The sequence below is a fragment of the Oratosquilla oratoria genome, chromosome 30, assembly GCF_046742065.1.
Source record: "Oratosquilla oratoria isolate Oo_2021 chromosome 30, ASM4674206v1, whole genome shotgun sequence".
Classification (NCBI taxonomy): domain Eukaryota; kingdom Metazoa; phylum Arthropoda; class Malacostraca; order Stomatopoda; family Squillidae; genus Oratosquilla; species Oratosquilla oratoria.
Genome location: NC_134806.1, coordinates 25185944 through 25211900, shown reverse-complemented (window position 1 = coordinate 25211900; position 25957 = coordinate 25185944). Strand labels below are relative to the sequence as shown.

Genomic DNA, 25957 nt, shown 5'->3' with positions numbered 1-25957 from the left:
ATGGTTTTAAAGAGGAAGTTGCCTTATTTGAGCTCTGTTTTTACTGCTGAACTGCTGGCAGTCTACAATGCCCTGAAATTTGTTTTTAATTCTGTTTCATCTAATAAGAATGTTGTTATTTTACAGACTCTATGAGCATTCTATCCTCTATAAATAAATTATTGCCTTTTCACTATTTAGTCCAAGAAATACAGGATTGGTTGATTCTTATTACCAGGTGGAAGAAAATAAAAGTAAACTTTTGCTGGGTGCCGTACCATGTGGATGTCACTGGAAATAAGCAGGCCGATGTTGCAGCCAAAGCTGCTACTAGGCTCAGTCACATAACAGGCACTAAAATCCCACATACAGACTTCAGGCAAGTACAGTGGAGAAGTGGCAGGAGTAATGGACAAGGCTAGATGGTATTTACAGGTTAAAAGAGATTCACCCCTTGGTGAGCCCTTGGAAGTCTCATTCTTTGGACAGGAGATCAAGTATTGTTTTAACAAGGTTAAGAATTGGCCATTCCTACATTACCCATAAATTTTTTATGGCAAGTGGAGCAGAAAGGCTGGCCCCCCAATACCCTACTTTCCAAGTTGTTTTAACAATTAAACACATTTTAATTCAGTGCCCTGCATATTCTAATAAGCACTGGGCAAACTTTTTGATAAATTTATCTCTTGAAGAAGTTTAAGGGGAGGATGCTCATGTGGAGAATGTTTTAAAGTTTTTAAAAGACATCAATTTGTTTTATGAAATTTAGAATTATGTATATAATTACTTGTGTATATATCTTGTTTTGATGTGTTTTTGTGAGTGCTTATTGCTTTTACTGTTTTACTTGATTTATTTATTTGTATATGATAGATATGCGCTGAATGGCCTACCGGCTCTGGCGCTTGTCCTTCAAGCCAAAAATTTCATAAATCAATCAAAATAAATTATTCTCTGTACTGATTCTAGTGAATTGATGTCCATTCTATAAAACAGAAACCAAAACTGTACTGCATAGTCAAGGTTGGATCCAATGCTAGATAGTTTGATAATTACCTTTGCACTTCTATTTATAACTGTCCTAGCAATGAAACCTAATGCTCTGTTAGCTTTATTCCTGGCACTAATGCACTGTTTCCTGGATTTAAGGTCAGGACTCACTAGAACTTCCAAATCTTTCTCACACTGTTTTCTCAAAAAAAAAAAAAAAAGTGTTATCTAAGCTATATTTTCGGGGTTGTGTAGCCCTACATTTAACATGCTACACTTTGAGATATTGAAGTTCATTTGCCATTTTACCATGTGAACAATTTGTTAAGGTCATCCTGCAGAATCTCTGTGTCATCTCCTGACCTAATTATGCATCCTATTTTACTAACATCACTATTAATCCCATTGTCCAAGTCATTTATGTACATAATGAGCAATAAGGGACTCAAAACTGAGCCCTTGGGCACCTCGCTAGAAACACTCCCCACCTGGATATTACACCATTAATGGTGACCGTTTTCTGTCACTGATCCAAGCTCTAATCCATTTTGTTTAGTAGTCTCTGGTGGGGCACCTTGTCAAGGTAAATAATATAACTATCATTGTCATCTGATGCCTCATATACTTTAGTGTAAAAGGATATAAGATTAGTCACAAAGAAAAGAGGTCACATGATTTCAATGTTCAGGTGACTAACCACTTTGGTACAATGACGCTACGTAGGTATCATGAGGCACAAGTGGGTACACAAGGATGCCGGTGTCGGCGTCTTGATTATACATATTTTTTTGTAGGACATGGGTTACCCCCCCAGAGTCAGTGAACTGGTTTGATCACATTACAAATGGCAGCCGATGCTGCATGCAAGAATTTGACTTGTACTGAAGTGGCCAAAGGGATAGATTGCATTGATAGAAGTGATCTCCTGATTAAAGATGGGTGGGCTTTAAGAAGTCATGGAAGTAAATTAAGAAAGACCATATGTCGAAAGGACGTGAAGAAATACAGTTTTTCCATATGTATAAATATGAAGAATAGCTTAGAAGGTGATATAGCCCAAACTCAAATAATACACGAGTTAAAATCTAAATATGATAATTGGAAATGAAAGAAATTGAATTGGAACTGTCCATGTATTTGAGTCTAGGTATGTTAGAAAATAAGAGAATAGGAGACAGGACCCAGTGAGCATTGCTCCTTTCCTGTATACTACAATTAGGTAAATACACACAATTCCTATTCCATGCTCAATAATGAAATTCCATGACTGAGTAGGTAAGCTTTCATTGCCTAAAAAAAAAAAAAGAATGTACATATACCAAAGCCTTTTCCCTACTTACAAGGGAGGTAGCCCCCCCCCCCAAAAAAAAAGGGGGACACAAAATCCACTCCCATGCATTCCATCCCCACATACTCCAATCCCATTCACCTCCCTCTTATCTTGGCTCCTTGTGAATGATGAGTCATCCCTGTATCTTGCCCACTGCCCTGGGTCAGAAGCAGTGTTGCAAGACACAGCACATCCACAGCACAACCACTTCATTTAATCGGCAATCCCCCCTCTCTGTCCCTTCATGTAGAAAAAGAGAAGATGGAGAAATCCCTTAGTGCTGTGTCAAATAATTTTTCACCCACATTCACCTCACCCCCATCCCCTATCCACTCCCTTTCCTGTATCATAGCATCATCCATACACAACCATTCTCCATTCACTCCCATCTTCTGTCATCTCCCATCCTTCCTCAACAGACATTCCCCTCTTTCTCAATGCCCCTTTCACCCCTTCCATTCATCTCATCCTTGGTCTCCCCTTCATGTTCACCCCTTCCACCTCTGCCTTCCACACCTCTTTTACTAATCTTTCTTCATTCCTTCTTTCCATGTGTCCAAACCATCCCAATACTCTTTCATCAACCCTGTCTCCCAACTCCCTTTCCACCCCCATTCTCCTCACCACCTTGTTTCTTACTCAATCCAGCCTAGTAATCCCTATCATACTTCTCAGGCACCTCATCTCAAGCACATTCAAACTCCTCTCTTCCTCTTTTATGTTCCATGTTTCTGCCCCATGCAGTGCTGTCAGCACAATCACTTCATGCCCTTTAGCATCCATTTCCAAATGTCTATTTCTCATTACACTTTTTAGTTCCCCATGGCATATACTTGCTTCTTACAATCTACATTGTACCTCCACTTCCACTCCTCCCTGTCCCGCCACATTTGTACCCAAGTCTCTAAAACTATCTACTTCCCCCAGTCTCTCTCCCTTAATACTCACTTTCAGTCTGCTGCCACTTTCTCCCCTTGGACATCTCATCACCTTACTTTTTATCTACATTTATCTTCAACTTCCTTCTTTCATACACCTTCCCAAACTCTGTCACTAACTTCCCCAATCCCTCCTTTGATCCTGCCACAAACACAGTGTCATCAGCAAACAACAACTGGCTTATCTCCCACTTTTCTCCATTTTCTTTAACCATCTTCAATCCCCAACCCATTACCCTTGCACTTACCTGTTGCACCACCCCATCCATGTATAAATTGAACAGTCAAGGTGACATAACACATCCCTGGCAAATTCCCACCTTTTATCTCAAATCATTCACACACTCCATTTCTGATTCTAACACATACATACATATACCAAGGCTTTTTCCCCCATACAAGGGAGGTAGCCAAAAAGGAAAAGGCATAAAATCATTCCCACCCATTCCATCCCTGAATACACTCCACACCCCTCCACCCTCCCTCTCATCTTAGCACCTCCTGGATGACGGGTCATCCCTGCACCTTGTCCACTGCCCTGGGTCAGAAGCAGTGTCGCAAGACACAGCACATCCACAGCAAGGCCACTTCATTAAATCGGCGACCCCCCCTCCCCCCCTCTGTCCCCCCATGCATAAAAGGAAAAGACAGGGAGAAATCACTTCGGGCTGTGTCGAAATTTGCTCACACATACTACCTCACCCCCCATCCCCCCGCCCATTTCACCTCATGCATCACAACCTCATCCATATACAACCATTCTCCATTCACCCCTATCTTCTGTCCTCTCCCATCCTTCCTAAACAGACATTCCCCTCTTCCCCAAAGCCCCCTTCACCCCATCCATCCACCTCATCCTAGGACGTCCCTTCATGTTCACTTCCTCCACATCTGCCTTCCATACCTCTTTTACAAGTCTTTCTTCACTCATTCTTTCCATGTGTCCAAACCATCCTAATACTCTTTCATCAACCCTATCTCCCAACTCCCTTTCCACCTCTGTTCTCCTCCTCACCTCCTCATTCCTCACTCTATCCAGCCTAGTAACCCCCATCATACTTCTCAGACACCTCATCTCAAACACATTCAAACTCCTTCTCTCTTCCTCTCTTATGTTCCATGTTTCTGCCCCATACAGTGCTGTTGGCACAATCACTCCTTCATATAGTCTCCTCTTAGCATCCATTCCCAAATGTCTATTCCTCATTACACTTTTTAATCCACCAAGGCATTTACTCGCTTCTCACAATCTACATTGTACCTCTACCTTCACTCCTCCTTTTCCTGCCACATTTGCACCCAAGTATCTAAAACTATCCACTTCCTCCAGTCTCTCTCCCTTAACCACTTCCATATGGTGACGCCTATGTAGGCGGCATGAGGAGCAAGTGGGTACGCGATGATGCCGACGTCGGCATCTTGATTATATTTATTGTAGTCGTACCTACGTAACCTCCATTCTCTCTAAACTGGCTTCATCATATTTTCTATGGTTACCAAAATTCACGGGTGAAAGAGAACGAACGATTGAGCACTGACTTTATTTTTTATAATGCGAGTATTATGACGCAACATCGCATGTCGGGCAGCTAATGCTGCCAGACTTGCGGTGTGCCCCGGAGTGAAGAGGTTAATGTTCACTTCCAGACTACTGCCACTTTCACCCCTTGTACATCTCATCACCTTACTTTTACCCACATTTATCTTCAGCTTTCTTCTATCACACACTCTCCCAAACTCTGTCACCAACTTCCTCAATCCCTCCTCCGGTCCTGCCACAAGTGCAGTGTCGTCTGCAAACAACAGCTGGCTCACCTCCCACTTTTCTCCATTTTCTTTAACCATCTCCAATCCCTGACCCACTACCCTTGCATTTACCTCCCGCACTACCCCATCCATGTATAAGTTGAACAGCCAGGGTGACATAACACATCCTTGACGAAGTCCCACCTTTACCTCGAACCACTCACTCTCTCCATTTCTAATCCTGACACAAGCTCTACTACTCTCATAAAAACTCTTAACAGCTCCTAGAAGCTTTCCTCCTATCCCATATATCTGCAAAACCTCCCACATTGCCTTTCTACCCTGTCGTAAGCCTTTTCCAGGTCCATAAAGGCCCAAAAAACATCCTTCCCCTTTCCTATAGCTTTCTCACATATCTGTCTTACCACAAAAATCTGATCTACACAACCTCTACCTGTCCTAAATCCACACTGTTCCTCACCAATTACTCCCTCTGTTCCTCTCCTAATCCTCTCAATCAAGATCCTCCCATAAGCCTTCCCAACTACACTTAACAAGCTAATCCCTCTGAAACTACTACATTCACACTTGTCCCCTTTTCCCTTGTAAAGTGGAACTATACAGGCACTCCTCCAGTCCTCCGGCACTCTACCCTCTCGCCAGCAAACATTAACTAACCTCACCAACCAGTCCACCATCACTGTTCCTCCTTTTTTTAGACATTCTGCATGGCATCCATCCAGACCAGGTGCCTTACCTGCTTTCATCATCTTAACAACTGCCTTCACTTCATCCTTCCTTATTTCTCCTCCATTTTCCTCACTCATCATGGTCATTTTCTTAGCATTTCCCACTGCAGCTATCTTTCCCTCCCTATCCTCATTCACATTTAGCAACTCCGTAAAATATTCTGCCCATCTTCCTCTTACTGCCTTCTCTTCCATTATCATCCCTCCATCTGCACCTTTTACCTTTTCTTCTCTACTTGATTCGCCTCCTCTTCCTCTCTTAATTTCTTTCCAAAACATCTTTTTATTACTTTCAAAATTTTCTGTCATACTCTTTCCCCATTTCACATCTGCTCTCCTCTTTGCCTCCTTTAACTTTTGCTTTACTTCTCTTTTCTTTTCTTTGTACCTCTCATATGACTCCCTCGTCCTATTTTGTAACCAATCTGTGAAAGCTCGCTTCTTCTCTTCTACAACCTTCTTTGTTTCCTTATCCCACCATTCACTACCCTTCCTTCTATTTCCTTCTGTCCTTGTTCCACACGCCATCTTTGCACACTTTGTGACTCCCTCCTTGAACCATCCCCATTCCTCCACCACACCTAGCTCTACTCTATCCTTCACTCCCTCCCACTCCTCCTTCAGCTTCTTCTTGTACTTCTCCTTTTCCTTTTCATTTAAAGAGTTCACTCTAAGCACCTCTCTACCTTTTGTCCATTTTCTCTTCCTCCATCTATCTTCCACTCTCAACTTACCTTCCACCAAAAAATGATCTGATACTCCCCCACCCTCTCCCCTTAGCACATGTACATCCTTAACTCTTCCTATCATAATTCTATTTACCACTACATAATCCATTAATGCTCTATCTACCACCCTTCCCTCCACCACCCTCTCCCATGTGTACTTATGCTTGACTTTTTTCCGAAACACTGTATTTGTTATCATCAACTCTCTTTCTAGACACATTTCCACCATCAAATTTCCACTACGATTCTTTCCTGGAACTCCACATTTCCCAACCACTCCATCAATTGGATCATTTCCTACCCTAGCATTAATCCCTTCCATACGGTGCTGCATACGTAGGCGTCATGAGGAGCAAGTGGATATGCGAGGCTGCCATATCGGCGTCTTGATTATATTTATTGTAGTTGCCCCTCCGTAATGACATACTCTCTAAACTGAATGTAATCACATTTTCTATGGTTATCAAAATTCACGGGTGAAAGAGAGAATGATCGATATAAGCGGTGACTATATTTTATGATGCGAGTATTATTACGACACGTAGTACGGCTGGCATTGGCTGCTGCCCGCGAGATTTAAGGACTGTACTGAAGAGGTTAAGGTCTCCCAGTACTATTACATTGATATTTCTCCCTAATTCCTCTATGCACTCATTTAAATCTATCCAAAAAGCCTCCCTTTCTTCTACGCTCTTCTCACTGCCAGGCCCACATGCACTTACAAAAACCCACATCTCCTTTCCCAGTTTCACCTTCATCCACATTATCCTTGAGGAAACCTCCTTCCACTCCACTTCACATTTACCTATCTCTTCACTTACTAGTATAGCAACCCCTTCCCTCCCTCTCCCTCTCTTCACTCCTGATAACCTCCCACTTACACTCCCAAACTTACACTCGCCCTTCCCTTTCAGCTTAGTTTCACTCAAAGCCAACACATCCATCTTCTCACAAACTTACTACCTATCTCTTCCCTTTTACTCTCTTCTGTACCACATCCACACACATTAAAAGACCCAAACCTTAGGGTGGTGGTTGGAAAACTCCTAGACCCTCTTATGCCTTTGCTTTTTCTTTTAGGAATGTCCCCTGTGGGGCTACAAGGAGAAGGATGCCTAGTCCCACTCCCCGTCCCTTTCTTCTCGCCTCTTACTATCCAAGTGGAATTACTTGGTGGCAGTATTCTTTTCCCCCACCACAGGGAAGGATTCTAACACAAGCTCATAAAAACTTTCCTCCTGTCCCAAATATCTGCAATACCTCCCACATTGCCTTCCTGTCTACCCTGTCATAAGCCTTTTCCAAATCTGTAAAGGCCCAAAAAACATCCTTACCTTTTCCTAAAAATTTCTCACATACCTGTTTTACCACAAAAATCTGATCCATGCAACCCCTACCTTTCCTAAACCCACACTGTTCCTCACCAATTACTCCCTCTGTTCCTCTCCTAATCCTCTCAGTCAAAACACTCTCATAAGCCTTCCCAACTGCACTTAACAACTACACTCTGAAACTACTACACTCACACTTGTCCCCCTCTTCCTTATAAAGTGAAACTATACAGGCATTTCTCCTGTATTCTGGCACCCTATCCTCTTAAACAGACATTAAATAACCTCACCTGCCTGTCCACCATCACTGTACCTTCCTTTATTAGACATTCTGCATGACACCTATCCAACCCAGGTGCCTTACCTGCTCTTGTCATATTAATAACTGCCTTCATCTCATCTTTCCTTTTCTCTTCCATTTTCCTCACTCATCACAGTCATTTTCTTAGCACTTCTCACTGCAACTGCCTTTCCCTCCCTATCTTCCTTCACATTTAGCAACTCCCTAAAATACTCTGACCATCTTCCTCTTACATCTCTCCCTCCATTTGCACTTTTTACCATTTCTTCTCTACTTGTAATATGTACAATGTCAAGTAGTATATGTATATAATGAAGGCATTCATCTTTCAGAGTATTGGCATTGGAGTACTCTTTATGCTGGCTGCTGCCTGTCGTGTTTTTAGCAGGATGTCATCGTCTTATGTAGCAGGCACTCACTCTATGGCTTTTGTTACAGCCCCTTCAGAAGAGGTAGCAAAGAAGATCGCTGGGTAAGTAGAATCTGACACAACCTCTGGGTTGGTTTACATTATTCAGTGCTTATTTTACATTGCAAAAACTAATTTTTAAATAGGTTTACCTATTAGGGTATGTAATCTCATTAGGGAAATTAACTAGGATGAAATGGAGGCAAAAATAAGAGGAAGGGGTAGTTTCCAAAATTACAAAGACAACAATGTAAGTGAATTTACAACCAATTTGTAAATATTGAAGAACTTGCTTTTCACCCATGAGTCAAAATTTCATCATTAGAATGAAAACATGAACAAGAAAAAGCTACAAACCCAGCTTAGATAGCTGAAATTGATGAACTTAAAAGGGAAAGCAAGACATGAGAGAATTTCTTTACCATAAAGTATGAGGCTGTAACAAAATAAAAAAAGGATAAGATTGTTGAAGATGTTATGTAGTCAACAGAAGGAAGCATTGAACTTTAGAGAGATCATGGAGTAGCAGAGAAGAGAAGAACATGAAAAAGGAATCTCTTATCAGAGATGTAGTTGATAAGATCAGATGTGTCATGATTGTTGGCTGGCAGGAAAACTCCATTACTTCATGAAAGATATGCCAAGAACTTGAGATGCAAAATGTCTGGAAGTTCCATTTTATGGGGGAAGAAAGAATATTGCCACAGAGTTTTTACGCTCAAGTCATAAAAGTTGACTGAAACAGGATGTAGTAATGGCACTAGGTATCCCACTCTCTTTAACCCTACTTACAAGAATCAAGGCATAAGAGGGTCTAGTTTTTCATTTAGAACCTTACGGTTTTTTTTTTTTAATATGTGTGGGTTTGGTACAGATGAGAATAAAAGAGAAGAGATAGGCATTATGTTTGTGAGAAGGAAGATTGACATGTTGGCATTAAGTGGAACAGGTTGAAAGGGAGGGGTGATAACAAGTTTGGGAGCATAGTGAGGAAGATGTTGGGAGTAAGGAGAGGATGGAGGGAAAGGGTGGCTATGTAAGTGAGAAGATAGGAAAGTGTGTGGTGGAGTGGAAGTTCCTTTAAGGTTAGTGTGGATAAAAATGAAACTGGGGGGATTTGGGTCTTAATAAGTGCATATGGTTCTGGTAGTGAGAAGTGTGTAGAGGAAAGGGAATACAGACACTCCTCAACTTACGTTTTAGTTACGTTCCGAACGGCCGAATGTAAGTTGAAAATGAACGTAAGTTGTTACTGTACTATACATCGGTAAATTCTATTACCGTATCTTATAAAACACCCCTAAATCATTAATTAAACACATAACATTGTAAAATAATAACATTAATTTCAAATAGATTAAATTCAAGCAACATAAATTGAGATGGTGGAGGAGGAGGCAACGCATGTTCAGTTTGTCGTCTGCGCAATGTAAACAATGGACGCAGCGTCGTGCGCAAGTATCGTTTGAACTACGGAGAGCGCGGTAAACTAAAAAATTCACTCCATTTTTTTTTTTTTTTTTTTTACCGTCGGTTCAAACGTAAAAACGTAAAACGAATGAACGTAAGTAGAGGAGCGTCTGTATCAGATAATATTTTGGTTGAAGGAAGTTGAGAATGGAGGATAGGTGGAGAAAGAGGAAAAGGGCTGAAGATAGTGGTGCTTACAGTAAACTGTATAAATGAGAAGGAAAAAGAGCAGGAGCATCAGGAGAAGCTTAATGTGCCGTTACGAGCAGTAACGGGGCCTTTTCCATGATTCTATGTATCTCAATTTTGCATATTTTTTGTCTTAAGCCCGTTTCCCCTGGAAAAGGTATCAGTTTCATTTCTGTAATGTATTTATTTTCAAGTGTATTCCGAGCAGAGCCTATTTCTGTTTATTTCCAATTTTCTGTAAGTTGTCTGCAAGCTGTGCTGCAAGATAACATCCCATTATTTGTACGATGTTTGCCTTTAATTTAGAATAAGATTAAGTTGTGTGAAGAACCTTTGCCGTTTGTGACGTCACTGCTAGCGACTAACGCCTTAGTATTGAATGAGAACTCTCTGTGTTTACACCCATTTTTCGACCCTCTTTGCGGCTAACTCAGTAAGTTGTATTTTGAGCCAAATTTATGTTATATTGGAGTATCTGCAATTTTGAAAGGCGTATTCTTAAGCTTGCGTATACAGGTACTCCTCGTTTAACGACCTACTCGGTTAGCGACGACGCGGAGTTACGATGGGCTTTATGACAGACGTTTAACGTAAATCTCCCGAAGTTACGACGTCGTGTACAATGATTAAGTTGGCTGAGGCAAATTTGTATGATGTTACAATTGAACTTGTACGGAGGATATTAGCTGTGAGGTAAAGTGTTCTGAAGCTTAGGTCTACATTACCATCCTGCAAGCTGCAAAAACTACCTGGGGTACAGTATATACCGGAAGTGGTAAATTTTTAGTTTTGACCATGGGCGCAATATAGCAATAGAAAATTAATTATTAATTTTGTAAATTATAATGTATCAAAGTAATATGCAATTTTGTGAGCGGAAAAAAAAAAAAAATGCTAAAACAAATTTCGTAAGTAACGAAGTCATGTCGGACGAATGGTACACCATGTTTGTTATGATAGATGCCGATGTCGAAGAAATAAAAGGATGATGAATTCGTCTAACCTAAACTAAACTAACCTGACCTGTGTTTGATAAATCATTACCTGCAAATTAAATGTCATCCGGCTCGTCCTCGTTGTCGTCGTCGTGAGAGACGTTGGCAGACGACAAGATGGCGTCCCAATCCTATGCTACCGACTTCGTTCATTAGCATATTTTCTTGTAGCATGGTATTTTTTACTTTCATTTCCACCCACAAAATTGCATATTACGTTGATACATTTTAATTTACAAAATTAATAATTGATTTTCTATTGCTATATTGCGCCCATGGTCGAAACTAAAAAATACCCCGGTATTCAATATGGAATGTCAGCATACGCAGATTTGGTCATATACGGTAATTTCAGGAACATAACCACCGTAAATAAACAGTAAATAAAGCTTTAATGTACTGTATAAAAGAGGGAAAATACACGAAAATAAAGATACATGTATTGCTCGACATTGTACATACAGTACATGTACGTATATGTATACACTTTCGCTTAACGACTAATTCGGTTAACAACGGCGCGCTGGTCCCAATTGTCGTCGTTAAACGAGGAGTGGTTGTATATATTGTGTACAGATTCTTTGTAATTTTTCCCATTTTTCATGTTTTTTGGCTCGTAGGTGTGAGCCTAACCAGTACCTTTTCCGTGTTTTCAGTTTTCATCTCCTCTCATGTAAAGAGGCAATTCTTCTTATGTAAAGGGGCAACTCCTCCTCTTTTCTGTTGTCTAAATATACATGGCAATTACACAAGTGATCCTTCTTGCCCTTCCGTGTGAGTGAACAATCCAAACATGTAAGAGGGCAACACCAAGAGCCATGTTTTTACCTCCAGAACAAGCCAGTTCGCTGCGCCACACTTAGAGAAATGTGGGAGTAGGTGGTGAAGGATAGAATAGAGGTAGGAGTGGAAGAAGAATGGAGGTGTTTCAAAGGGAGTGACAAGGTGTGAAGAATGGTATGTGGAACAAGGACGATGGGAGGGAATGGAATGAAGGGTAGAGTGGTGGGTTGAGGTGAAGAAGGTAGTAGAAGAGAATAAATGAATATCCAGGGATTGGTTGCAAAATGGGATGAAACATTTGAGAGGTACAAATAAAAAAGAAGAGAAGCAAAATAGAAGATAAAGGAGGCAAAGGGGAGCAGATGTAAAATTGAGGATGAGTATTACAAAAAAATATTAAAGTAATAAAAATATGTTTTATATGGAAGTTAAGGGAGGAAGGGGAGGTGAGTCAGATAGAGAGGAAAAGGTAAAAGGTGCAGACATGTTAACAGAAGAGGAGGCAGTAAGGGGAAGATGGGTAGAGTATTTTAGAGCTATTGAATGTGGAAGAGGATAGGGAGGGGTTGGTGGTAGCAATGGAAGGTACTAAGTAATGATGGTGATGGGAGAGGAGAATGTAGTAGAAATAAGGAAAAATGAGGGACAAGTGGTTTTGAAAACGAGAACAGGTAAGGCACCTGGATTAGATGGATGTCATGTGGAGTGTCCGAAGAAAGGAGGCACAGTAATAGTAGACTGGCTGGTGAGGTTTAACATGTGTCTAAGGGAGAGTAGAGTGCTGAAGAACTGGAGGAATGCCTGTATAGTTCCACTTTATAAAGGAAAAGTGGACAAATGTGATTGTAGTAGTTTTAGAGGGAACAGTTTGTCGAGTTAGTTGGGAAGGCTTATGTGAGGTTGTTAATTGAGAGGATTAGGAGGGGAACAATAATTGGTGAGGAACAGTGTGGGTTTAGGAAAGGTAGGGGTTGCATGGATCAGATTTTTGTGGTAAGGCTGATGTGAAAAAGCTTGAGCAAAAGATAAGGAGGATTTTTGGGCCTTTATGGATTTGGAAAAGGCTTATGACAGGATAGACAGGAAGGCACTGTGGAAGGTATTACATATATGTGGGATTGGGGGAAGCTGTTAATGGCAATAGAGTTTTTATAAGAGTAGAGCATGTGTTAGAATTAGAAATGGAGAGAGTAGTTTGAAGTTAAGGTGGGACTGCATCAGGGATGTGCCATGTCACCATGGCTGTTCACTGTGTACATTGATGGGGTGGTGTGAAAGGTAAATGTGAGGGTAATGGGTGGGGTGGGGAGTGGGAGGGTGAGGGAGTATGTGGGAATGATATTTTGATGCAGCCCAAAGGGGTTTCTTCCTGTTTTCTCTTTTTCTGCACAAGGGGACAGAGAATGGGGTTGCCGATTAAATGAAAGGACCATGCTATGGATGTACTGTGTCTTACTACATTGTTTCTGACCCAGGGTAGTGGGAGAGATGCAGGGATTACTGGTTATACAAGAGGAGCCAAGATAAGAGGGAAGGAGGTGGGTAAATGGGATTGGAGTATGTGGGGATGGAATGAGTGGGAGTGGATTTTATGCTTTTGTTTTTGGTTACCTCCATTGTAAGGGGAAGCCATTGGTATATGTATGTACTTATTTCATGTTCATGTTCTTCTTTTCTATTTTTCATAAACATTCCTGGTCATCAGAGGGCTGGTGAAGAACAAACTTGCTGCATGTGTGAACATCATTCCCAAGATAGTGTCTGTGTGAGTATATATTTATTTGATATTTATATTTTCATTATGGTTGAATGATTGTAGTTGGAATTATGGTGGAAAATAGGTTTGATTTCAATTAAACAAGAAATTCACTATTATAAATGTTTTATTTTGGGAGGTTTGACCCAGAATTTCAATAGAAAGGAGTCTTTTTCAAGGATGTGTTGATTAAGGGTTTATGAAGGAGTGTGAGGTCCTGGGATCTGGTTTTCAGGATAGGTGTTGGTTTAATCCTTAGTAGCTGTGAGATCTCCTTCAACATGTTAAAATTGCTGTCAACCAGAAATATATTAAAATAAAAAAAAAAAGACATTAGGTGATAGGTTGAGGTGCAGATAGTATGATAGATTTATTTCTTTATTCATTTTGTGTGTGTGAAAGTTATAGTAAATTTTAGTAAAGTTAGAGTTTTAGTAAATTTTAAAGGTTGCATGTAATGTTTGGTTGAATTGTGGAGAACAGTAAAAACCATAAAAAACAATAGTCAGCAGGATTGTAGTATGGTGGTGCTTCACTACACGGATGAAGATATGATGAAAAAACTTGTTGAAACCTTGATCCGTTGAAGACTGGAATATGCATCAGTAGTATGGTCCCCACACAAAATGAAGGATACATGGTAGCGACCGCTGGCCTATCCATGTCAAATATTTAAAGAACATTCCCTCCTCTTGCTTACCTAAATGTAAGACAGGAGAGGCTAATTGGGAATTATTTAGGAGATCCACAGAGATTGATTATAAGACTAGTGATTTTTCTAGTAACTGATGCATATGATTATCTGGTAGGCATCATACTTTCTGGTGCATTTTCAACCATTCCTAGGACAGCTGATAAACCTCGATGTCCAGTAGTCCCCTGGTGGAATGATGAAAGTGCTTTAAGCAGAAAGATTACAAGAACTTGCTATAAGAGATATTGAGATGTCCTTGTTTAGTCAATAGGATAACGTACAGAAGAGCTCAAGCAAAGCAGAAGAAAATCTTTAAGAAAGCAAGGAAGGAATCCTTCATTAAATTTATTAGCGAGTTGAAATATGACTCTCCCCCTACCTTAGTATGGAATAGGATTCGAAAACTACAAGGAAAATTTACTCCATGACCTTTGCCCACTCTCAAGATAAATGACTCTTTTATATCAGATACAAGAGAATTAGCAGAGGCTTTTGGAAGATAGTATGCTGATATTTCAAGTCCACTTCATTATTCACCTGACTTCAGAAGAATTAGAGACAAGACCACAATTATTCCTCCTAGCAATACGAACTCAGAGGCATATAATCTTCTTTTCACCTTGGATGAATTGGATCATGCTTTATCTTTCTCCTCCCCAACCTCTCCTGGAGAGGATGACATTCTTTATTCCATGGTTGCTCATCCATATTCTCGAAGAAATTCCTTTTAAATGTGCTGAAAAAATGTTGGTGTTCTGGGTCTTCTCCTAAATCTTGGAAGACTTCAGTTATCATAGCAATTTTAAAGGCAGGAAAAGACTCTAATCTCCCTCAAAGTTACAGACCTATTGCTCTCACTAGCTGCATTTGTAAGATCTATGAAAGAATGGTTAATATGCATTTAGGTTGGTTTCTGGAATCTAAAAATCTTCTATCTAACCGACAGTTTGGATTTAGAAGAAATAAGTGCACTCTGGATCCCTTACTTTTTATCACTCGTGAGATTCAGAATGCCTTTGCAATTCAGAATCCGAGCATTGCTGTGTTTTTTGACTTGAAAAATGCCTACGATACTACCTGGTGGGGAGGCATTCTGAAGCAACTTGCAGAGTGGGGTATTGGGGGTAATATGTTCAATTGTTTAACCACTTCCATACGGTGCCGCCTACGTAGGTGGCATGAGGAGCAAGTGGGTACTCGCTGGTGCCAAAGTCGCCATCTTGATTATATTTATTGTAGTCGTACCTACGTAATTTTCATTCTCTCTAAACTGGCTTCATCAGTTTTCTATGGTTATCAAAATACACGGGTGAAAGAGAACAGACAATTGAGCACTGACTTTATTTTTTATAATGTGATTATTATGACGCAACATTGCACGGAGGGAAGAGGTTAAAGGATTTCTTGTCTGACTTATCTAAAAGTCAGAGTGGGCTCTTCTTTCCCTTTTGCATATCTTCAAGAGGAAGGGATTCCCCAAGGAAGTGTTCTGAGTCTTACACTCTTCAACATAGCCATTAACCCCTTCCATACGGTGCCGCACACGTAGGCGTCAGGAGGAGCAAGTGGATTCGCGATGCTGCCATATCGGCGTCTTGATTATATTTATTGTAGTTGCCCCTGTGTTCTTACATTCTCCCTTATCTGCTCTTAATCCCATTCTCTGTGGTTTTCAAAATTCACGGGTGAAAGAAAGAACGATCGATATAAGCCGTGACTATATTTTATGATGCGAGTATTATTACGACACGTCGTATGGCTGGCATTGGCTGCTGCCCGCAAGATTTAAGTCCCGTAGTGAAGTGGTTAATAGTTTGTTAGAACAAGTTCCTGTTGGAGTTCATGGATTGGCTTATGCTGATGACTTCGCTATTGTGTGCAGCAGATCGACAACATTAGAAACAGGCCAAAATATTCAAGAGGTTATTAACTTAGTAACAGCATGGGCTAATTGCCACATCACAGTCTGGGCAGGTGGACTCTGACCTTTCAGGGGAGAGAAGATTCAGAGGGATGGATATCAAGTGGTCTGACATGCAGCAGTGTATTGTTGTTCAGTTTGTCGATGGAGCAGTGAGTGACATGATTATAGATATGCCTCTGGAGGGTGGTGTCTGGTGGTTGTGGAGAAGATAGTATTTATGGTATATAGGTATATGGGCGCTGTGTTGATGTTTCTTGGTGTGTAAGGGTGTTCTGCTATGTAGTGTAGTGGGTGTGCCATGTATGTGGAGGCTGCAGCAAGTGTGCCTTTCATGTCCAGGTGATCCTTGACTTTGAAGACTTTCATTTCATGGTGTAAATGGCATGTAGGTGTTGTATTTGAGCACCCTGTAATTGTTTTTATCCATTTTGTTACAATGACACCTATGTAGGATGTGGCATTGGCGTCTTGATTTTATATATATATATATATATATATATATATATATATATATATATAATATATATATATATATATATATATATATATATATATATATATATATATATATATATATATATATATATATATATATATATATATATTTTAGTTGTACATGAGTTACCCCTGGATTCTGTGAACAGATTTGATTACATTTTTCTGTGTTTATTATTACTCCAAGTAAAAAAGAATTTATATTTTCTAATGCAAGTAGGGTGATGAATCATTCATATGGCAGCCAATGCTGCACACAACAATTTGACTTTGACTGAAGTGGTTAAGGCATTTTGTATGGGCTGAAGGGTGTTCAGGTGTGTCTTTGAGAGATTAGGGGCCCATGCAGGGTTTGCATAATTCAACTCTAATGGATAGAATTTGTTTATTTAGAAATGAATGTTGAGTGCTTCAGTGCAAGAAAAAAGAGGGAGGGATAGGGTGGGAGGCTATGACTATGTATTTCAAGTCATGGCCCAACTTGGTCTGGTTGCAGGGGAGGGGGAGGAAAGCAAGGAGTCAGTGAGCCAGGCTCATAGTATGATGCTCCAAGGCAATCTGAGTCTTAAGAATTTGTCTAGTCTTTATATACATGTGCAGGTCATGACCTGTGCTCCTAATTGATGCAAAGTCAAATCCAGTGCATGGGAAATTGGACACAAAACATTCTCATGCTAGTGACTTACGAAGACAGAGTATGGGGTGCTGGTACTGCATGTGTGTTCCTCAAAGAAGCATTGTTAATTATCATGTTAGGCAAGGCTCTGGTTGAGTCACTGCTGGGACTGATCCTGGTACTACGCAAGAGTTCCTTAAGGAGACTTTGTGCGTCTCCACGTGGGTGTCCAAAGTGGCAAGTCAGTCACTGAAGTCTGAGCACCTAGGCTGATGAACTGCACGTGCATTTCCTCAAAGGGGTTTGTGAGGGTCATGTAGCTGGCTGTGGCTCATGTGGCTGGGTAACACACAAGTCACATGGCTGGCCCTGCGAGTGATTCCCTTGAGGGGCCTTGGGGGTCAAAGGTTGTAGGACAGGCCAGTAGAAGAGATGAGGAAGGGAAGAGGACCAAGGAGTGAGGACTAGAAGTGAGGGCAACTTCCTAACAGACATGGATATATTGTATGTTATGCCAAGAATCTTGGGTGTATGAGTGTGTGGTATGAGAATGTTGTTGATATAGAGGCATGGTATGTATTTGTGTTCCACTGTCCATTTGGTCCTGGTATGGCAGCATCTTTGTCATGGGACCACTGTAACCCCAAGAGTTGGGGGTCAACCAACCATGACATACCCCTGCCACCAGCTCTCACACAGGTGGCACTAATCCCTGGGAGCAGGAGTAGCTTTGTTTACCTGAGTGAGTACTGTAACTCTAGTGGTTGTTGCCATTTACCCAGGAACTGTGGGTCTCCAGCAAGAGACCTGGGGCAGCAGATTGATTGGTTGATTTTTGTTTTTATGGTATTTTCTCTCTCTTGAAATAAGAAGATAAACTTGCCTTTGTCAGCAAAATCAAGCCTTCTTTTCATAAATGAATTTAAGACACTGATTTAGCTTGGATTTTTGCAGATATGAGTGGAAAGAAGAGATCAATGAAGATGCAGAAGTACTCATGGTGAGTATTACAGACTTTAAAAGATTTTGGGCATTGTGTTGCACATGGATAAGTTTGGTTCACATGCATGCATGTACATACATGTGTAAGTACTGGGAAAAAACTATAACTAGGAGTCTTAGCAAAGATGAGTCCTCATATTTATGTTATTAGGACAAATAGGAGAAACTGTCCAGAAAAGGTAAATTTCTTGTGGTCAGGAGGACATGGAACATAATAAATATACATTGACAACTGGTGTTGTTTACATTCAGTCAGTTCTACATGTGAATTGATTTTTTTTTTTTTTTTTGAGGTGAAGGAAAGCATAAATATTTTTAAGGAAATTAAATTAACAAGAATTGGTAGGTGTCTTCGTTTCTAGAACTTTTCTCAAGATAAGTCACCTGTGTGTGTGGATATTAATATATCAAGTGGCTTAGTTTCATTTTTTCAATCCATTCAAATATTTAAAAGCTAATTCAGTAAAAGTGATTGCACTTAATGCTGAACAGAAATGTGAAATAGAACTTCTAATAAGGGGAAAAAATATGGGAAAAGGTACATATACATACATACATATACCAAGGCTTTTTCCCCCTTACAAGCGAGGTAACCAAAAAGGAAAAGGCATAAAATCATTCCCACCCATTCCATCCCTGAATACACTCCACATCCCTCCACCCTCCCTCTTTTCTTAGCACCTCCTGGATGATGGGTCATCCCTGCACCTTGTCCACTGCCCTGGGTCAGAAGCAGTGTTGCAAGACACAGCACATCCACAGCAAAGCTGCTTCATTAAATCAGTGACCCCCCCTCTCTGTCCCCCCCATTGCATAAAAGGAGAAGACGGAGAGAAATCCCTTCGGGCTGCGTCAAATTTTGCTCACACATACTACCTCACCCCTCATCCCCCTGCCCATTCCACCTCATGCATCACAGCATCATCCATAAACAACCATTCTCCATATACCCCTGTCTTCTGTCCTCTCCCGTCCTTCCTCAACAGACATTCCCCTCTTCCCCAAAGCCCCCTTCACCCCATCCATCCACCTCATCCTAGGACGTCCCCTCATGTTCACTCCCTCCACATATGCCTTCCATACCTCTTTTACTAGTCATTCTTCACTCATTCTTTCCATGTGTCCAAACCATCCTAATACTCTTTCATCAACCCTATCTCCCAACTCCCTTTCCACCCCTGTTCTCCTCCTCACCTCCTCACTTTTATACTACGACTGTCCCTCCGTTATGCTGTCCCCCAACTCCTTGTTGTTGTCCTGTACCATTTCTCTGAGTATTCTTTTATCTGTGGTGGTGGAAAAGAACACTGCCACCAAGTATTCCCACTTGGATCATAAGAGGCAAGAAGAAAGGGACGGGGATTGGGACTAGGCATCCTTCTCCTTGTAGCCCCACAGGGGACATTCCTAAAAGAAAAAGTAAAGAGAAAAGGTAAAATTGATAAGAATTGTTGCCTTGAGATTCGTTGAGTACCTCTACTGCAGCTTACAATAATCCTCAAGCCCACCCACAGGTCTCTTTGAAAAGGAAATGACTCTTGTCTGTGTTTTATTATTTGGAACTGTTTGTCACCGGTTGAAAGTGGGAGGAGGGGAGCATTCGTCTATTGTCAGCCTCCCATGTTTGAAAAGGTGGAAGAATTATAGTTGAAGTTGATAGAGAAACATCTTGGGCTCAGTCTGGAAATAGGGTGTCAGAGCCTTCAGGGCTGATTTTCCTGATGGTGGTGAAGGGTTGATAGGTTTTGAAAATTGCAACTTCACTATTCATCTTTCAGGACCATCAGAAGTAAGTAGCCTTCAATATTCCCTGGATAAAGGTAAGAACAGCATGGTGATAGACGCAGGAGACATGAAATATCTAGAGTTCAGCTGCAATCAATCAATCAAATCTATTTCTCAAGGTCTCTTTTTGCAGGGGACCCATGGCTCCCAAGTTAATGGCAGTGGCCACCAGATGGGCAAGGATAGTTTGTTAGGGTAGTGTAGGAGGTGTTTAGGTCAATTGTGTAATGATTACATGTAGGGCAGTTTGATTCAACAGCTGGGCCTATTCTGTATTGGTAGTGTCCTGATTGCAAGCATGCTAAGGTGGTTCTTGTTTATCTTAGAGAGATTTTTCTATGGGGCAGATATCATTAGGGGTTGGGAGGAGATTGGGGGTTGGTGGGGGTACAATCACCCCTCCCCCCAACATGTCTTCATGAACTGTGGTTTTGCATATTATGAGTACATTTATTGAGACACTTGCCAATGGTGGGGCAAGGTTTCGTGTATCTGTAGGTTATGTGCATATTCATGGCAACACCACATTGAGCTGTGACAACATTACACTGAGCCATGGAAGCCCACTAAGATGTGGCAATGCTGTTACTTTGCAGTCCGCGTATGTTTACATTTTTGTCTGCCAGAGATAAACAAGACCCCCTGTCATGCAATGCCATTGTTTTTCTTGGTGCTTTTTCTATGAGTTATAGTGGAATGTACCAGCATTTCAGGACTGGGTTATTGCCCACAGGTTTTGGTAATTTGTGAGTGAACATATGCACTCAATTTGTGTGTGGTAATATTGTGTGTTGTGAATTAGTTGATATTTTCCCTGCCAGGCCATACAAGTAATGCAGCTTTCTCAATGGCAGTTTCATGGTTAACGCTGTCCTCCAGGAATGAAATACCTGTGTTCAGGGAGGAGTGACTATATTGAGTTTGGTGGTCTGATTTGAAGAGGTTGTTTTGTAATCTAGGTGTGAATGTGTTTTGTATGGATATATGTGGCACAAGTGATAAGTTGTGTTTGAATAACATGATGCTAGTGTAGGTTTTTGTGTTACATTCTGGTGGTTTTGCTTGTATGATGTAATGAGAATGGCAAGTGGGCTTTGTCTCTCATAGAGAACTGTGTACCTTTCATTTTCATGGGATATCCTGTGGGGAGAATTTTAGTTTCAAAGTTCAAATGTCCTATTGGAGTGGTTTTGATACAACTTGTTATCATTCTTAATGCTTTGTTTTGTTTGTAAAGAGTGTGTATTTTGCAGATTATTGGTAACCCAACTGTGGAGGCAGAGTTAAGTGTGATTCTAATGAATTGTTTGAATAAGAGTTTCTTTTTGTTGTCCAGATCTCATGCTTATGATGGGGGTCATTATATTTTCTTCTTGATTTTTACTGTCTGATCTTTGGCATATGGGCTGAGGGTTGTGTATCAAAAGTGTGGCCTAGTATTTTATGGTTCTTTTTACAGTGGGAGGGTTTGGGCATTCAGTTTCATTTTTGGATGCTTTTTTGATTCATGGTTGCCTGGGGTGAACAATCTTACACATGACTTCTGGGGTGAGATTTCCATTCTGTTATCTCTAAGCTATTGTTCTAATTTGTCAGAGTAAGTGTGTCTGTTCTTGGCAGCTGTTTTGAAACAGTTCTTCTAGGTTATCGTCAGATCATGTGTATGTGAGTGGTTTTATGTTAAATTCTATTTGGAGTGGTTTTGGTGCATCTGATATACAATTCTTCTTAGTGTTTTATCTTGTATAGTTTGTAGGGGGAAAAGAGTAAATATGAAATTTCAAATGAGGAATTGATCAAGTATATATATGTGTGTGTATATATGTGTGCATATATTAGGGTGTTTCACTCACAGTTATAGGGGTAAAAATTCAAATTCAACTGAGAATTATGAGCAACCTTTTATTTTGTTCCTTTTAACTAAAAAATCAAATGAGAAAAATTTGAAGAGCATCGGCCAATGGTATCATGTCGTGCAATTCATTTCAAGTTTTTCATGAGGCAGGATTTGGTCCGACGGGGGAATTCCCTGCGGTGGGCTTCGACTACCTGAAGAAGGAACTGAAGTTGGTCTTCTGCCTTGGTCCTTCCACACTCTGTGAATTCCTGGACCAAAGCCACCCCACGCTCCGCTGCATCGTTGGTCACAACCAGCCCCTCTACTCGTTGCAGACCAGCTTGATAGGAAGGGTTATCTTTCCAATTTGCCGGGTCCTCATCAAAAAAACTTGTGTCGATGTTCATGAGTTCAAAGAATCTCTTGGTATTTTTAGTTGCAAAGGAGGCCACGGTCTTGTCTTTCATTCCATTAGGAAGAGTCCTAAGACGGGGAGAAGTCTCTTCGGATCCATCAACTGCCTTCATGTTTGCGACGAACAACTCCTTCTCCTGAAGAGACAGTTCTTCATCAAAGAGTGCCATACCAACGTTAATCTTAGACAGATACCGGAGATGGCGTGCCAGCGTCTTCGTCCCTGCCTTCCTGACGATCTCGTTGTCTTCCTCTTCCAGAGCCTTGAAAATGGCGATGTCATGACGGGGAGCACTGACAGCTGAACGTGCCAAGAACCAGGCACGAACGTAATGCTTGGCAAGAAAAATGCAGAAGTCACTCAGATTCTCCAGAATGCCCGATCGTGCTACACGGGAGGACGAGGGTCTTTGTTGTCAATTCTGAGAGAACTGGGGAAGGAAGATCCACATCTTCAAGCCATATATGGCCCGTGCCATCCATCGTGCTCGATGAACAGCCCCGGGTTTTCGAAAAGTGATGCTTTGGCAGCCATGTGGCACCCCTCCAAGAAAGACAATGACCACCTCAAGGAGCTCTCTGTAGTCGTCGCGCAGATGATTAAAGTGTAGCTGATTTTGGCAGAAATTGAGGACATCACTGGCCCACGATGTACTTCGAATTGCATCTTCGGCTGTCCGATAGTCTGTTTTATCCACAGAAGGCCAAAACTCTTCGAATTGCTTAAAAATTGTGGTATCAGGGCTCCGTGACACCTCTGGAACCAATGCAGAGAAGACCGCTTCTAGTAGAAGCTCCAAAACATGATGTCGACAAGCTAGATTCAAGATATCACGTCCAAGGATCTGCTGGAGACGCAGACAGACACTGCCTTTGGGACCGGTATTAGTGGCAGTCGTGTCAAAGCAAAGCGCTGCAATCCTCTCTTGAAGGTTCCATTCCTTGATGATGTTAATAATTGTGGTGGCTGTCGGCTCAGCTTTACCATCGGTGATCGGAGCAGCAAGCAGCTTGAGAACTCCTTCTCCAGAAACAAGAATAGAAAGGCAATCCACTACTTCTCCATTAGTTAGTGCGGGCATCAACTTCCCATCCCAGTGGACAGTCAGGGGAATTGTTGGAGAGAAAGACTCCTTGATTTCGGCGGCTCTTTCTTCACGATGTTTACTGCAACGACTGTGGATTGTGTTAGCACTTAGACTTAGATAAATAATGATAAATACGTACCCTTAAAATGTTGTGTGCACTTCACAGAGATGAACAACTCACTGTTGTACAAGACAGGAGTGAACACATTTTGCCTTCATGAGTTCTGTATAGGTACTGACTTCTGTAGCTCTGCGAGATATAGGAACACCAACTAGTCGATCACATAACATGGTGTAGTCAACAAACATGCCATTCATGATGTAAGATCTTGGGGTATTGCATTCATAGATATTATTGTATTTAATAATTCGTTCTAGGAGTGATATACTTCTATATGTATTAATAAATGTTTGAGATTTAGATAAATAATGATAAATACGTACCCTTAAAATGTTGTGTGCACTTCACAGAGATGAACAACTCACTGTTGTACAAGACAGGAGTGAACACGTTATGCCTCCATGAGTTCTGTATAGGTACTGACTTCTGTAGCTCTGCGCGACATCAAGATGTGGACTTTACAGTATAAAATTTTGCTAAAATAGTTTTCTGATGAAAAGGAACGAAATGAGAGGTTGCTCATAAAAATCCAACAATTTCAATTTTTTTAAACACCCTAATATATATAGATATATATATATATATATATATATATATATATATATATATATATATATATATATATATATATATATATATATATGTATATACCGTATTTTTCGGACTATAGCCCGCACCGTTATATGACCCGCACCCCCTTACACCTTAGTGAAAATCCACACAAGACCCGCACCGCTGTATGACCCGCAGTCATATGGCATGCATGGCACTGTAGATCCGACGATGTATACTACCCATGCATGGGTGGCCACAGGCATAGCTCATGGCGGTTGTTGTCACGGCCGGCCGTTGACGTGGTGATCAAAGTAATTTCAAAGCTGAGGCTTTTTCTAAATTTTCTTGTTTCATCAATGCTTATGTGATTTATAAAAAGAGATATATGTTTTCCGATATTGGCAGGTTTCTTGGTGATATCTTGCTTTTCAGGATTCATCACACATCAAAGGCCGACACGTACGTATGCAACCTCACAATTTGGTTTCTGAAGCTGCCACTAGATGTAGTGGTAGCTTCAATGAAAAAGGGGTGATCTCGAAAGTGTGCAACTGATCTTACGATGCCTTTGGGATGGGTCGAAGACACAGCATTGCGATTCATGATCATGATACCAGCATTCCTCCAGTCCTATTTATTTCTGATTGTGATGAAGATGAAGAATAACCAACAAATTACATTTCAATATATTTTATTGCACTTATATATTACAAAGAACCTTAATCAATTTGTGTAAATAATGCCATAAAACCCTGTTTGGTTGTTTACCGGTAATTAATCAATCAATTGGTTTATAAATGCTATACAAAGACTGGTAATTAATTATTAAACCAAACAATTTCCGATGGTTAGTTTTCAATAGAATAGAACAATAATAGAGCACATTACTGAACTGTTATGAACAGAGTCAATGGAGCACATCGTTATTAGAAAAAAGCACAGTCAGTGATCACAGAAGACAGAGTCAATAATGTTTATGAAGGTGTATCATCGCTCACGAAGCCATCGAATTCCTCATCCTCTGTTTCGTCATGGAAGAGGTTGTGGTATAAATCGGCCAATTCTGATGCAGTGACCTCATCCGTTTCCATTTCGATTTCGGATTCGTCTGTTCCTTTTCTGAGTCATAGCATGCATCGAATATTGCAGGATGGTACATTTCTGATTTACGGAAACCGTTTTGAAGAGTCTATTCTTTAATTTTTTTCCATGCTTGAATGACCCATTATGCACATGTAATGCACAAATTTAGCATTAAGGAATCAGGTACAGTTTGTAATTTGTAACTGTGAAAATGGCTGCCCGCTTGTTTTTGCTTTATCGTGACACACGATGTTGGTGTTGGTACCAGTCAGTGTTGTATTGTATGTTCATGCTGTTTAGTTAGGCCTGTCTTATTTGTGATAATGCCTTTATTGATAACAAGAGCATGTAAAGCGGGTAAGATACTGACAAATCCTACCTTCCCTTTGTCGTTTGTCTCGATTGTGCGCGCTGTATTATGACATTGATCAACTTTCATTCGACCCTACAAAATGGAACGACTTAGTTCACAGCCCAGGGTTCAAATCCCAGCAGATGAGTTTATTTCCAAATGTCAAATGACATAAACACTTGTCGGAAGACTAGCCTGCATAAAGGATTTGATGAAATACATTACGTATCACGTTCTGTCCGAGTGCCCTCGGCGGAACGACTGGGCCGTGAACTAAGTCGTTCCGTTTTGTAGGGT

General features: G+C 40.8%; 1 protein-coding gene across 3 annotated transcripts in view; it reads left to right on the top strand.

Moving 5' to 3' along the window:
* The window catches only part of LOC143041049 (protein CutA homolog), a 76412-nt gene that overhangs the window by 22673 nt on the left and 27782 nt on the right, over positions 1-25957 (top strand). For all 3 annotated transcript variants that reach the window (XM_076212668.1, XM_076212670.1, XM_076212667.1), the window contains 3 exons: positions 8425-8564; positions 13644-13703; positions 18378-18423. In XM_076212668.1, coding sequence (XP_076068783.1) covers positions 8425-8564; positions 13644-13703; positions 18378-18423 — 246 coding nt within the window. The remainder of the gene's footprint in view (positions 1-8424; positions 8565-13643; positions 13704-18377; positions 18424-25957) is intronic.